At 42.7% G+C, this 13,699-nt stretch overlaps 1 protein-coding gene across 2 annotated transcripts in view; it reads right to left on the reverse strand.

Annotated features, from left to right (window-relative positions):
- aig1 (androgen-induced 1 (H. sapiens)) overlaps window positions 1–920 on the reverse strand; it is a 26,761-nt gene extending 25,841 nt beyond the window's left edge. For both annotated transcript variants that reach the window (XM_037685970.1, XM_037685968.1), the window contains exon 1: window positions 644–920. In XM_037685970.1, coding sequence (XP_037541898.1) covers window positions 644–784 — 141 coding nt within the window. In that variant the 5' untranslated portion in view covers window positions 785–920. The remainder of the gene's footprint in view (window positions 1–643) is intronic.
- Window positions 921–13,699: the final 12,779 nt, after the last annotated feature.

The following is a 13,699-nucleotide window of genomic DNA, read 5'->3' on the forward strand; positions in this document are numbered from 1 at the left end:
GCTTAAGCTACTATTTGTTTATTTAAGTTTTAAGCTACTGTTTTGCTCATTTTAGCTTTTAGCTAGTTTTACCAATGTTTTGTTACATGTTTGGCTAATTTTAGTTTAAGGTACTGTTTGTTTATTTAAATTTTAAGCTACTCTTTTGCTAATTTTAGCTTTCAGCAACAGTTTAGCTTTTTTTTTGTTTTTAGGAATTTTGATCATTTTAGCTTTTAGCTACTGTTTTGCCAATTTTAGCTACAGTTCAGCTAGTTGTTAATTTTAATTAATGCTTCCACCAATTTAAAGAAACGGTCATTAGTAAAAGCCATTTCTCTGGACTGATAACTCTAGTCTGTCCACAGGTCAGTCGTGAGCGCGCGGCGCGCTCCCGCCCAGGGGAAGGTATTTGTAGCGGATCCTTTCCGAGCACAACACCTGTTCCGGTTCAGCTGCTGCACTTTGACCCCTGCCCGCGCTCAGCCACGCTGCTGCTCCTAACGTGACCGCAGACACGCGTCACGCTCAGAAAACGAGCTAATCTGGTGGTTTTAGGATTTTTAATCTGCTCCTGGTTCGTGTCAGCCGAACAAAGAGAGCAGCAGCCGCAGCTCGCTCCGCTGCAGGCTGCGGGTTAATGTAATGAAAGGGAAAATGTCACCAGGTCGATGAAGGTGAGGAACTTCCAGCTGCCTCCGTAGGTCTGGTGAGCCGGCATGTCCAGGGCTCGGTAGTGGCAGAGGATGGAGAAATAAGACAGCAGGATGGCGACCCGGAGGACCTGACAGGGGATCAGCGCCATGATGTTCCTTCCGCCTCTCTGGCTGCTGTTTCCTCCTCCTCACCCTCCTGCTTCCAGCTGACTGATGTCTGTTTACTGGGTTTATTTCCTGCTCCTCTGCTCCTCTGCTCCCCCTCCTGCTCCTCTGCTCCGCTGCTTCCGTGTTATGGTGATGATGATGATGTAAGGGGGCGGTGCTACCCATGATGAAGGCTGCACCTGATCAACGTGGTTTCTGTTTGTTTGTAGCTTCACGGTTTATGTTTTGTTGTTTACTCGTCAACAGCATTGTGTGGATTTATTTTGTAGTTAAGGTAAGACTTTTATAAACCCCATGATTTAAACCGATGACCTTCAGTCAGTGACGGGAGGAAATGGCGGGAAAAAAAAAGTCTCAGAATACTTATTTATATTTTAATCAGATGGTAGATGAAAGGCTTTTAGCTTTTACCTAGAATTCTGCTTCTTTTAAACAACTTCTTTGCTTTCACTACTTTTAGCTATCTGTACTTTTAACTAGCCTATCACTAATTTTAGCTTTTGGCTAGGCATTTGCTAATCATTGCTAACGATAGCATACCTCTTGCTGTTTTTAACGAGCGTTTTGCAGCTTCTACACAATCTTTTTGCTCCTTTTACATTCTGGCTAGCATTTACTACTTTTAGCTTTAAGTGAAAACTTAACTAGCCTGTTGCTAATTTTAGCCTTTGGCTATCCACCTGCTAATCCTAGCTTTTAGCTAGTGCTTTGCTACTTCTACATAGCCTTTTTGCTTCTTTCAGGTTTTAGCTAGCATGTGCTACATTTAGCTTTAAGTTGGAATTTTGAGCATTTTACCGGCCTTTTTCTACTTTTAACTAGCCTGTTGCTAATTTTAGCTTTTGGCTAGGCATTGGCTAATGTTAGCTTACCTCTTACTGAGTTTATCTAGTGTTTTGCTGCTTCCATACTGACGTTTTGCTCCATTTTTTGTAGCTAGCATTCAAAACTTTTAGCTTTTAATTAGAATTTTTCTACATTTAACCAACCTTTTTCTACTTTTAGCTTTTGCTGTTTTCTAATGTTAGCTTACATTTATGTTTGGAAAGTGTTTTGTTGTTTCTAAACAGCTTTTTTGCACTTTTTGTGTTCTAGCCAGCACTTTCTAGCTAGCTTATTGCTACTCTAGCTCATAGATAGGCATTAGCCAACGTTAGCTTATTTTTAGCTGCTTGTAACTAGTGTAATGAGATTTTTTTCATTTGGCTAAGCTATTGATGCCATTAGCTTCTACCATTTTGTTTCTTTTAGCATTTAGCTACAAAAATAGCATAAAATAAAGTGACACTTTATTGATCCCCATCAGACAAGTTCATAATTAAAATAATTAAAACTTGTGCATCTTTTAGCTTCTAGCTAAAATTTTGATACATTTCAAATGCTGCTGCTTTTAGCTTCAAGCTGGCTTTTTGGTACTTTTAATGTTTAATCGGCATTTTACTAGTTTTAAGCTAGCCTATTGTTTTTACTTTTGGCTAGCCTTTTGCTGCTATTAGCTAATCCTTTGCAACATGTATTTATTTGTCATATTGCTTGTTATAGCTAGCCTTTTATCACATTTATCTTTTAGCTACGGTTTTGTTTTACTTGGCCAAAGATTTCCTACTTTGTTTGCTTTTTTAGCTTTTACAGCAAATCTCAGGAAATTTCTTTCAACACTTCGCCTCATGCTGCGCTTTCATAGAAAGTTACATTTATCTCACACGGGCTAGATTAAAAAATGTTATTGCCCAACTAGTTTCAGCTTATCTTTGGCCATGGCGGTGGATTATTTTTTAAATAATGGACTCAGGAATTAAACAAATCAGCTGTTCTTTATGGCAGTTTATTACAAAGGAAATGAAGAAATGTATAAAATAATATTATAGCATGGGCCCAGCCCAGATAAATACATCAGACGTATAATTTAAGGTTTTGAACCAGATAGTGAGTTTGTAATAACTCCGTAGATAAACTGAAACATTCCTGTCAGTAGCCATGACACGTTTAGATTCACAACGATGACGTGCTTGGATTACATATATAATAATCAAGTACCAAACTACAAAATATTCTTGGAATCAAACGATAATCTTCTACAACTTTTCCATTTGGTTGAATATACTGAAAACACAGAGATAAGTTATTTACAACCGGATTCTATTTGTTTTTTTAAAGACACAGTAAGTTGTACGAGTCAAAGATGGTTTTGTTTTTCTCCAGCGTGATTCATTAACCACTCTGATCTTCCATAAACGAGCTGAAATGTTTTGCTTTAGGCGTCCGGAGTTTTGTAACGTGATGCAGGTGAAACACGAGGCTGCTGAAAGGGTCACGGTTTGCTCCAGTTTTGTTTTGGGAAGGAGCAAAGTCCCCGTTCGATCTTGGCAGTGAGTTGAGTTGGCTAAGGAGCGAAGTGATGGAGGATTTCCACATTAAAGGTGACGAGGCACCTTCCCACAGTGAGCTCACACAGACTTAAACTTGTGAATTTGACTAACAGCTGTTTGTTTTAGCCACATCTGTGCAGCAGGACTGGACCACAGTCAGAAACACATGAAGCTTGAACAGACACCAACATGGAAGCTAAATAATAAAGAGCTATTAGCTAATTAAAAAGGTGTCATATGTGTTTTAGCCACCCAAGACTTTCAATAAGTGTATTTTTTTAAACATTTCCATCAGAGGGGGAGGGAAGTTACTCCCACAAGTTGGATATTTGTTTCCCTTTGACCTCCTAAAGAAACAAAAATGAAACTTTTTTTTATTTAACTCATTTACTCATAAAACCAGGCTGCAAGGTGGAACTGTTGGTAACTGCTGGGAGTGGTGGCGCAGAGGTTAGAAAAGCCTGCGATTAGGCTGTCGCTGGTTCAACTCCCCGTACCAATAACATCAAAATGTGAGTGGGAAAGGTGAAGCACCCACACCTTCCTCCGCCCTCATTTACCCCACTCTGGGCCTTGAGCAAGGCCTTTAACCCCCACCATCTGCTCCCCTGAGCGCCCTGGATGCAGCTCCCTGCTCCACACGGCTGTGGTAGCTCCGTGGTGTCAGGAAGTGCATCCGGTGTAAAAATAACGCCAAGTCAGAAAGGAGCAGCCGGAAGAAGAAGAAACGACTGGTTTCGTATCAAATGCATCATAAAAGTTTTTAGCTGAAATTTGAGACGTTTTTAAATGTGGATGAGAGAGTTTGATCAAATCTTTTGTGCTTTTTTTGTGGGAAAGACCAAAATCTGCAGGACGTTAATTAAAACGGTCATTTCTGGTCGTTGGAGAGATTAATTTCAGAATAAAACGGGAAACGTCATCACGTTCCAGGACTGTGCTGATTACACGTGCAGTACGGGGTTGTACAGTTTATTTTCATACATGAGGAATGTTTCAAGTCTTTGTAAACACCGTCGTCTTTTATACATCCTGTCCAACGCAGCACCTTGATGTGTTTTCAGTCAATCCTGCGACTGCAGCCTGAGGGCAGACTGGATCTTCAATGTGGCGTCAGTCCGAACTTTTCCCATTTGGAGCTTCAGGTACGTAGCAGCAGTGATGGGCTGTCGCGTGATGTGCCTTTCACAGGAATCCCAGAGATTGCATCATTAAATAAACAATCAGCTGTTTTCCCTCCTTATGGCATGTGGTAATTTAGTCTGAGCCAAGCACAGAAGTACAACTTGTACTATGTGTTTGCAGTATTTGCAGCCTCCCTGTTTAAGACAACAAACGGCAAAAAAGATGGAAACGGAGGCACGTAACCAAAGTTAAAGAAAAATACTCGTTCTGTTTATCGCCAACAACTGTTTTGTTGAATGTTCATTAATAAAATGCACAAGAAGCCAGTTTAGAGTCTTCCCCAGCGGCTGCTCAGCTCTAACGTGCAGAAAACTGATTTCTTTCATGAAGTTGCACACAAACATTAAATGGCACGTATGAAACCGAACATGGCACATTGTGTTCCTGTTCAGGGCGTGTCTGAATGAAGGCTGGAACAAATACTAATAATAAAACTCGTTTGTGTGTAAATGAAGTAAGGAATGCCCATCACCCACCACTTTTATTTAATTTTTATTTTTTGTTGTTTTAGCGTACGACTTTGGAATTTTTTTTATAATAAAAGGAAAGTTACAGCTTTTGGACAAACCTTGAAAATAAAGCCGTTTATTTCTGTAGCACCGAGTCGCAGAGAGCAGTTCTGGCAACGTTTATTATGTTGGGTTTGAACAAGACAAGTCTGAGGAACAGCTTCTACCCTGAAGCTGTTGGACTCTTAAATCCATAACCAGGAAAATCACTGTAAAAAAAAAAAAGACAAATCACTGTAAAAAAAAAAAGACAAATCACTGTAAAAAAAAAAAAAAAAGACAAATCACTGTAATGCCACTTTAATTGGTGATGTGCCACTTTATCTGTGCTGCTGATTTCTTTCCTTTAAGCTGCTGTACCCGTCTGCTCACTACAGACTCTTGTTTTGTTAAAAGAGGCGGGACACAATCTTCTTGACCTTAAATCAGACACAGAGCTAAAGTCTTAAAGTCCTCCATCACTGAGTTTGGGTTCATTACACAGAAAATCATAAAACTGAAGATGAACAAATACTTTAAAGCTGTGACCTCCATACACCTGAAGTCATCCCTGATGTTCTCGTCACTATGTTCAATCCTTGTGAGGATCCGGTGTCTCTTCTCCGGTGGTTTATTGTCGTCCAGACTCAAAATAGGACGCAGGTTTTCCTCCGTCGGCCGTTTGTCAACAAAGTGAAATGAGCTCACATGCAGAGTTTTGGGTTTTCTCTTCAACTTCACATTTTTCAGACATGTTCTTAATTCCTCATCTGCAGGTGGGAGATGGAAACTATAACTCTTTACACAGGAACTCTCTTTGTTTTACTCTGTTGTTGGAGCCACTGATTTAGTTTGGTCTGGTTGTTCTGCAGCCCTGAACACAACGGGTACCTGAACTCAGCACGGCTATTTTAGTAAACTTTATGTTTGTTAAATAACGTGAACAAAACAAAAACAGTTTTATCTTCTAAACTGAGTTCAAGTTACTTTAAAATAAACAGTGGTCCGTGCTCTGCTACCATGGTTACGGCTACTTCCTGTCTGACAGGAAGTTGTACCCATAAATCATTTCTACTGTAGAGCCCCCAGGAATAATGTGGATATAGTTCAGTTTGATTCTGACCTACAGGCAGCGCTGTCCAGAGCAACAAACAAATCTATACTTCACTTTTTGTTTTTTCTTCTCATCCATCCATCCATCCATCCATCCATCCATCCATCCATCCATCCTGAAGTCTCACACACGGATCCTCTGAAGACGTTTTCATGACACTTAACCCTGCGGCGATTTGACCTTTGCCCCTCCTGCTTTTACATAACACCTGGGCCACACCTCAGAGAACTGTACGTGTGTGTGTGTGTGTGTGTGTGTGTGTGTGTGTGCTTCTTCGAGACTATAGTATGATAAATCGTGTGTGTCAGTTAAAAAGTGTGTTTCAGGAGAAATGAAGTGCTTCCTGTCTGTGGGAATCTAGGTGTGGTACAACGGAGAACAGTGTGTGTGAGCACACGCGCGCGCATGTGAGTGTGTGAGTAAGCATTAGTAATCAGTCAGCTGTCACAGAACTGCTTTGTCCTGTGGAGCGTTACAGTTCGACTTCAGGACAAAAGCTTGAGGCAACTGCTCGAGAGAGAGAGAGAGTGTGTGTGTGTGTGTGTCACCTCTCTGTTATGGATTATTCATCACTTCCCACATCCACTCAGCAGCTCGGAGCTTGTTTTTCTTCAGCCCGTTCTGAAGCGTACGTGAGCCCTGAATGGGAGGATTAGGAGTTCCAGTCTGAGACTCTAAGCGGTGCATTAAAACCTGACTCATGACTCACTCACTGGGACCGCAGCAACACTTGTTGCTTCAGCAAGAACTGATACCAAAACCATTTCTGTGTTGCTCAGAGATTATTACAAGGTGCCACTGAGCACCTGGAGACAGTCCGGATTAAATCTGAGTCACCTGTCGTGATCTTTTCACTTAACGACAGTTTCTGCTCATTAAGTTTGATCACGTACAAAGAAGTCAACAGCCTCTGACTTCATACGTGCATTCGTTTTGAAGGAGGGAGAATATTTAATAAAGACCCACATTCAACAATTATTATGCAAGAGAGTCAACAAAATTGATCTCTGAAGGTTCCTCTGACGGTTCCTCTGAAGGTTCCTCTGAGCTGTAACTGTTGGTGACTCTGAGAGTTCAGTTTCCGTCTCCCTGAATCCTAAATGTTTGCGAACAAGTGACCGGTGAGTCGTGCCGCTGCATGTGAAGTGCATGGTCAGTTTTCTTGTGCACAGCTTGTAAAACTGTGTTCTAGGCCGTGCACATTATTTTGTTGCTAACATCGTCGTCTCCGCGGCACCAGAGTGCACTTTTGAAATGAAGAAGAGCCGATTTGGGCCAGTTTTTAGAGGAGCAGTGGTTCGAGCAGGCGCCTCACAAACAGAAGGTGCAGGTTTGCCTCCGTCAGAGGAAACACGAGTCATCTTGATCATGATCCATCTCATGCTGCTGATCTCTTGTCTTTGTGCTGCTGTGTTCATGCCCATCTGCTCACCACAGACTCATGTTCGTGCTGCTGTTACGCCGTATTGTTTTACATTATTGGTGTTTAGCGTACATCTTAGATCTTTTAGCATACCGTGTGGTGTATATCTTAGATCCTTATATGCTGTTTTTTTTAATATACTTTATATTTTGCTATGTTTGGGTGTAACTGGTTCCCTGAGTACATAATTTTGTTCCACCTCATGTACCACATGAGATGGAAACGACAATAAAGTTGACTTGAATGATCTGAATGATGCTTCTCGCAGACGTCTGATCAACCTGTACTGGAAAACTTCCAGCCTTCAACCTTGACTGCAGATTTGAAGAGAGGAGGGACTGACCGACCGCAGGGGTCCGTGATTGTCACCGCTGGGATCCAACGCACGTTGGTTCCTAACTGATCAGTTGAGACTTCATTTCAATAAAATAACGGGGATGATAATTAAAGTAAAGTCTCTCTGTGGAGTTGAGGGAACGGGGGATTCTGGTTTGGTCCAAAGAGTCCGATGGGGGCCTTTCGGTTTGACAGGATTAAATTTCTGGACAAACTTGTCTTGACTGTCTTGAGAAAACAACCGAACCGAAAACAAGCTGAATAAAACCAAAAAGTTGTCTGTCTGACCTTAAGTCCAACTGAAAACTATGAAAAGAAATGATAGAAACGAGTGATTGATTTTCTGGAATAATCACTAAGAAAACCCTTGGGTCATTGGGGGCCTTTCTGGGTGGAGTTTGCATGTTCTCTCCGTGCATGCGTGGGTTTTCTCCAGGTACTCCAGTTTCCTCCCACAGACCAAAAACATGCATGTTAGGCTGATTGGTAACTCTAAATTGTCCCTAGGTGAGAGAGAGGGAATGGTTGTGTGTCTCGTTTGTCTCGATGGTAAATAGACTGTACTTATAAAGCGCCTTACTCTACAATCTGTGCCTCATTGACCCGTTCATACAGCTCTATACTAGATCTCTGCAAAGCTAATTGAACAAATCATTCTAATGAGACTAATCAGAGCTTTATCACATTCATACACCGATGGGACACATCGGAGGCAACAAGGGGTTCAGTGTCTTGCCCAAGGACACTTTGTCATGCGACTGCTGGTGGATTCAAACCCCCAACTCTTGCATTGGAGGACGACTGCTCTAACCACTCAGCCACAGCCGCCCGTGTCCCTGTGATGGACTGGAGACCTGTCCAGGGTGTCCCCCACCCCTCGTACAGTGACTGCTGGACATGGGCACCAGCGACCCCCGTGACCCAAAATGGAATAAGCGGGTAAAGATGATGGATGGATGGATGGATGGATGGATGGATGGATGGATGGATGGATGGATGTTTTTATGACTTCAATTGATTTTCCAAATATACAGGTTTAAGCCTTTTAAATCAAAGACTATTCTAACAAGGTAAACTAAATTAAACTTTTACACAAGTGGGAAACGGATCATTTAATTGAGGGTTATAAAGGTGAAGAAAAGTCCATCTCTAATGAGTTTCCTCATATTTTCTGGTTTTCCCCCACAGACCCAACACATGCGTGTCGGGTCGCCTCATGTGTTTGCTGTCAGAGACGCGCCCCGTTCGGGTGTCAGAACACGATGCAGCTCCGGCGCTGTAGGAATATTGAATCAGCGACAACTTTGTGCAGCAGATGCTGTGCTAATTCTCACACCCAGCCTTCGTCACTGAGCCAACACTTGTTCGGTTAACGAACCGAGCTTTATTTGTTTCTTTTTCAAGGTGAACATCTTGCTGCATGATATCGTACCGCCGACAGGTCTGTCAGCCACCAGCAGCTCCTCTCCAGATCAGACGCTGCTGCAGATTAAGAGGGCAAGGTGGATTAGAAATCATCTGCAGAAGCGTCAGTCAGTCCTTCTTGGCGCTGTTCCTTGAACCGTGACCCACTCTTTGCCCCCTCAGCTGCCCACCATCCACACTGATTGAGAAAAAGATGGTCACGTGTATTTTTTAACATTCAAAATTCAACTGATTAGCCTGTGAGCTTGTGTGACTCAAAAGGAAGTAAAGACCCACTGCAAACACTTGGAGACAGTTGCAGGTATTTGCCGACAGCTGCGACTCGGTGAGATACGACTGTCAGCGCTTGATGGAGAAACCTTTGTTGGTCTTTTGTAATTGGTCACCAGGTTAGTGCACATTCCAGGAGGGATTTTGACCCACTCCTCACAGAAACTCCAAATCCTTCAGGTTTGTTAGCTGCAGCTTGGTAACTCAGCGGTTCAGGTCCCTCTACAAATATTCTACAGGCCTGAGGTCTGAAGACTGGTCAGACCACTCCTTCACATTAAAGAGCTTCTTCTTTTCTCACTTTCTGTGAGATTCCTGTTTCCAGCCACACTCTTTCCACAGCTGCCGCTCATCCCAATCAGCCATCACGCCACACCTGCACCTGGTTTGGAGGACTGCTCTGCAAAGTATAAAAGCTCCTGCCAGACCTCCTTCTGATGCTGGGACACTATGACCTTACATTAAGTAATGGACAGCCGGTAAACCTGTTCCTCAACAAGTTCTGCTAACCTTTGGTATTCTTCTCTAGCGACTTCCAAGTCCTGTCTCTTTGAGTCTTCCAAGACCTCCTTGTGACTTTGACCTGACATCATCTTGTCTCTTCAACCATCCAAACATCAACCTGGATCAGCAACTACTCCCATCGGATACTTGGGGACATGCAGCTGCACACTACCGAACAACAACAACCTGCTCCTCTCTCCATCAATACTCGCCTCCTCTGGATCACCTACTTTCCTGTGGAAGCCTAGGACCCCGTCTCTCTCCTCTCTGACTCCATCTGTGAACACAAACACTAGAATATCTTCAAAACAAACTGTTTCATCTAAACCTGAAGAATCACAAGAATACTCACCATGTCCTTTTTCCCTTCCAGCCCTGAAGATCATCACTTGTAAATAAAACGTTTACCTGTTGTACACCTGGCTCCGTCTTTTCCTCAGTCTGCCAACTTGGGATCAGTTTTAAAATCATGTTACTTTTATGTCGTTTGACATGTTTTGGGTCATTGTCATGCTGGAACACCCGTGACCCATCTCCATTGTTCTGGTTGTCCAGATGTTTATAGTACATGGCACTGTTGTTCATCCATCCATCACCTTTCTCCGCTTCCTTTCCCAGCCCTGTTGTCAGTGTGGTGAATTTATCTTGTACCGTTAGCAGAAAGACAGCCCATGCGTTCGTTTCCGTCTCGTGCTTGAATGTGGGGATGACGTTCTACGGGTCCTACTCAGCATTTCTCTTCTTCCAAACAGGTTGAGTTGACGCCAAAAAGCTTTCTTTTGGTCTCATCTGACCACGGCGCTTCCTCCCGGACCTTCTCTCAAACTGAAGGCAGGCCTTCACAAGAGTTCAGCTGGAATTGTTTCAAGAGTCCAGTCCAATACAGCGTGTGGTACCAATGTCCCAACTGCCTTGAAACCAACAACAACAAGCTCCTCCTGTGTAGACTGTCTCACCTTCATCAGCTAGATTATTCCTTGGAGCTTCAGACTGAGGATGAATGATGATCATTTTACGTTTAGTTTAAATCAGTGGTTCCCAACCCTGGTCCTTGAGGAACACCATCCTGCATGTTGTAGTTGTTTCCCTGATCTGACTGAATGGGTGATTAACAGGCTTCTACAGAACTGGAGGAAGTCATTAAATCACTGAATCAGGTGTGTTGGAGCAGGAGACAACTAAAGCCTGCATGATGGTGTTCCTCACGGACCAGTGTTGGGAACCACTGGTCTAAATAATCCACCAATGGTCATCACCTTCCCACCAGACATCTTGCTGATGGTCTTGTGTAGATGTATACAAGTGGTGATGTTATCGTCTTACAGCATGCTTCTTGACAGCAAGATGGTACTTCTTTCTTTCTACATGAAGGAACATGTTTAAAATGTATCTGAAACATCTAGTCACAAACAGGGACTCCAGTTCGGTGGCATTTTGTTCTTCCTGAAGCCATTTTTGCATTTGGACTCTTTAGAGAAATGTTTGAACCGTAATGACACAGCAGCGCAGCAGATGACAGGAAGAAACCGATGGAGTTTCATTAAAGCGAAATGGCAAACGTGGAAACACTCACACCTACTTCATCAAAATGACAGCTGGCTTGAAAAGCAAATGCACATTGTTATTAAAGCCATGAGTCATGTGGAGACATTTGCTGGAGAAATTGTTTTAAGATCAAATCACTTACGTGTTGGACTTGTGACAATGAAGTGTATTTATATATTAGAGCTATAGTAAAGAAAATTCAATAAATGTTCCCTCAGTTTGAAGCTCCTTCCTGCTGGCTGCCGTATGAAAAGCAGATGCAAATGTCCGTAGAAGCTGCTCTCCGTCGCCATGGCGCCGTGTTGCCACGGCGTCGCCATGGGTACTCCGGGGTCACTGGTGATGCGGTCACGTCCCGATGAGCCTCTTACGGGACTCTGCAGGCGTTACTTCCAACCTCTACCCTTCATGAAACGTAAACTAATCTTAAACGAGTCGTTTGTTTGAAATACTCGATCATCTCAATACGCGTTCAGCTGAAGCGTCTCCAAAAGGCTGAAACTGCGGAGAATAAAAACGGGACAAAACGTTGTGCCGACGCTGCCGGGGACATTTACAAACGCACGTCAGGAAGCAAGGAGATGATTCTCCTCGTGGCTCCATCAGCTCAGATAACTGCTGCCCTTGAGGTTCTCAAAAGGTGGACCATGGTCCAGATCTAGTCCCCAATGAGGCCTTTTCTGGACCCAGATCAGTTACAAGTCAGCAGAGATGTCAAGTCAAGGTTCTTTATTGTCATTCTCATCACATGTGGTGGAACGAAACTGTGTCCACAGGGTCCCAGTTACATCCAACAAAAGTATAAATTGTAAAGAAAAACAAAGATATGAACTAAGAAATACACTAAACTAAGAGTACAAAAGCACTAGTACAACAACAGCAGCACGAACATGAGTCTGTGTGAGCAGGTGAGGACGAATGAACACAACATGAATAAATCAGCAGCATGAGATCAGCAGCACATATCAATCAAGTGGCATCACAGTGAATTTTGTTTTCACAGTGATGATTCCGATTAGGGGTTCGTGAATTTAGCAGCTTCAGGGTAGAAGCTGTTCCTCAGTCTAGTGGTTCTACACTTAATGCTCCTCAACCTCCTTCCTGAGGGGAGCGGGGCAAAAAGTGTGCGTGCTGGGTGAGTGGGGTCCTTCATGATGCAGGTGGCCCTCTTCCTGCATCTGGAGGGGTAGATGTCTGTGATGGTGGGGAGTCTGACTCTGACTGTATACTTGTATACATGTATATATATTTTTTACTTTTAGCTCCTTCTTTAAAGTAGCACATAAACCAGCCTTTGAAAAGGCACTTCCTGCGTAGTTCTGGTGCTGGATCCAAGCCCAGATACACGGTGAGGACATCCAGCACCAAGCATGCTGATCTGAGCCCTGCGTGATCGGTCACGTCTCAGGTTGACAACAACTGCCTGCGGTGCTGTTGACCGTCAGGGTGCAGGAGGGAAGTGGACCCGGAGGCAGAGGATTCACTGCAGCGACCCATGAACAAAAACAAAGAAGAAGAAGAAGAAGGCCGTGCAGCTCTTACATTTACAGTGATTTATTTGATGCAGCACAGCTTTTCTACAAATTAATCATTTGTTTTAGGTGAAGCTGTTTTTTTTTTTTTTTTTTTACAATTTACAATAGTTTATTTTAGGCAGCAACATTTTTCCTGTTTTTAAATTAGTGAATTTCAAACAGCAAAAGATTAGCTAAAACCTAAAAATGGCAAAAATCTGCAAAGGGTTGGCTAAAAAATGGTAAAATGCTAAATGCAGCAAAATGCTGACTAAAAGCTAAAAAGTAGCAGAATAGCTGCTGAAGTGAAAACTACCAAAAGGCTAAAAGGTAAACATCAGAGGAACATCAGCTGAGAGGGACACGAAAAGACAGAAGGAGAGCGAGCGTCCTGAAGTGGATTAAAAAAATAGAACAGTGTTTCTGCAGAAAAGAAAGATGCTAAAATACTTCTATGTGAATATTTGTTCAAACAAATTTTAGGAAGTGTTTTTAGGAAGTGTTTAAGTCACTTGAAACAAAAGTGACATTAAAATCCTGCATGAGCAACAATTTGCCAAACACATGAAACGACGCAAAACATCACTGGAAAAGAGAACAGTCAGTGATCAGACTAATATTTAAATTCATTCTCTCAAAACAATATATACAGTCAGACAGACACACAGACAGACAGACAGTCAGACAGTCAGTCAGACACACAGACAGTCAGTGATCAGACTA

The sequence above is a fragment of the Nematolebias whitei genome, chromosome 12 (genome assembly GCF_014905685.2).
Source record: "Nematolebias whitei isolate Nwh7 chromosome 12, NemWhi1, whole genome shotgun sequence".
In the NCBI taxonomy this organism is placed as follows: domain Eukaryota; kingdom Metazoa; phylum Chordata; class Actinopteri; order Cyprinodontiformes; family Rivulidae; genus Nematolebias; species Nematolebias whitei.